Source organism: Sinocyclocheilus grahami, unplaced genomic scaffold (assembly GCF_001515645.1).
Source record: "Sinocyclocheilus grahami isolate Dianchi unplaced genomic scaffold, SAMN03320097.WGS_v1.1 scaffold22074.1, whole genome shotgun sequence".
Lineage (NCBI taxonomy): Eukaryota > Metazoa > Chordata > Actinopteri > Cypriniformes > Cyprinidae > Sinocyclocheilus > Sinocyclocheilus grahami.
This window is the reverse complement of record NW_015518642.1, coordinates 1,830-3,003: the sequence shown is the minus strand read 5'-3', so window position 1 is coordinate 3,003 and position 1,174 is coordinate 1,830. Positions and strand designations below refer to the sequence as shown.

Below are 1,174 nucleotides of genomic sequence, written 5' to 3'. Positions count from 1 at the left end.
ATGTTTCTTGAGCAGTAAATCAGCATATAAGAATGATTTCTGAAGAAACGTGACACTGAAGTCTGGAACAACGGCTGCTGAAAACTCAGCTTTGCATCACAGAAATAAATTAATTATAAATTAAGAAAGAAAACTGAAATAATATTTATAATATTTAAATTGAAATAATATTTCACAGACAGTATGGTGAGCATAAACGACTTCTTAACGACCCCAAACCTTTAAACAGCAGTGTATGTTTTTGTGAATTTAGAAGCAAAAGCTAATTTAATATTTCAAGCAAAAGTTATTCAAATTAGGCTTAAAAAAGAACCACCCAAAATGTACCTTTTTCTCCAGCTTCATGTCTAGACGTAGGTTAATGTACACAGGCTGGTTTTCAGGACCGAAATCCAGCTTCTGGAAGTTCTTCAGCATTTCAACGGCCACGGATGTCTCATAAACAGGTTTGGGATAGTGCCTCACCATGTACACATCATCTACTGGAGCCCAGGCTGTGAGTCCATAGGGTTTATGTCTGTTTTTGTCATCAACCCTTTTTCTCTCTTCCACCGCTTTCTCTTGAACAGTCTCGTCTTTCTTCTCTTTCTGCCTACAAAAAGTGTTTTGATAAAAATCATGATGATTCTTTACATATTCTTTTTTTTTTGGCATGGTTGCTAAATTTGTTAGTATGTCGAACACAAAATCTACTAATTGTATTAGCCAAACTTTTTACCATGGTAAAGGCTAAATAGTGTAAAGAGAACTCACTTGGCGGCGGCGGAAGCATAGGATCTGACAGGCTGCTGCTGTCTGTGTGCAGTCAGAGAGCTGCAGGAGACAGAAGGAGCTCTGCATGTGAAGAACAGACTCTGACATCTGGCTAAAACTGTGATTGAAACAGCACACAGGAGTAAAGCAGAATTAAAAAGACTGGGTCAAATGACATATGATAATGATTACATGTAATTAACCGATTAGTAGTTAAAAAATTATCAAAATTCAATTATCCTTGAGACACACTGCATAAATTCCTGTAAGGATAACTAAAACAGATCGTGGTCAAAGCTGTTAGCTTGTGTAGATGTACAACGCGATATTTAACAATCAAGTATTCTGCACATGACTATTTGCATGTTAATAATCTCTGAACGTAAATGTAACGTTTAAAAACTGACCTCTTAAAACACTC

At 36.3% G+C, this 1,174-nt stretch overlaps 1 protein-coding gene across 1 annotated transcript in view; it reads right to left on the bottom strand.

Annotated features, from left to right (window-relative positions):
* Window positions 1–267: 267 nt before the first annotated feature.
* Window positions 268–1,174, bottom strand: part of LOC107579936 (39S ribosomal protein L1, mitochondrial-like) — a 2,520-nt gene continuing 1,613 nt past the window's right edge. Inside the window, exons 2-4 of the mRNA XM_016265716.1 lie at window positions 1,161–1,171; window positions 754–871; window positions 268–592 (exon numbers count right to left, since the gene is read on the bottom strand). Of these exons, the coding sequence (XP_016121202.1) occupies window positions 268–592; window positions 754–871; window positions 1,161–1,171 (454 nt within the window). The remainder of the gene's footprint in view (window positions 593–753; window positions 872–1,160; window positions 1,172–1,174) is intronic.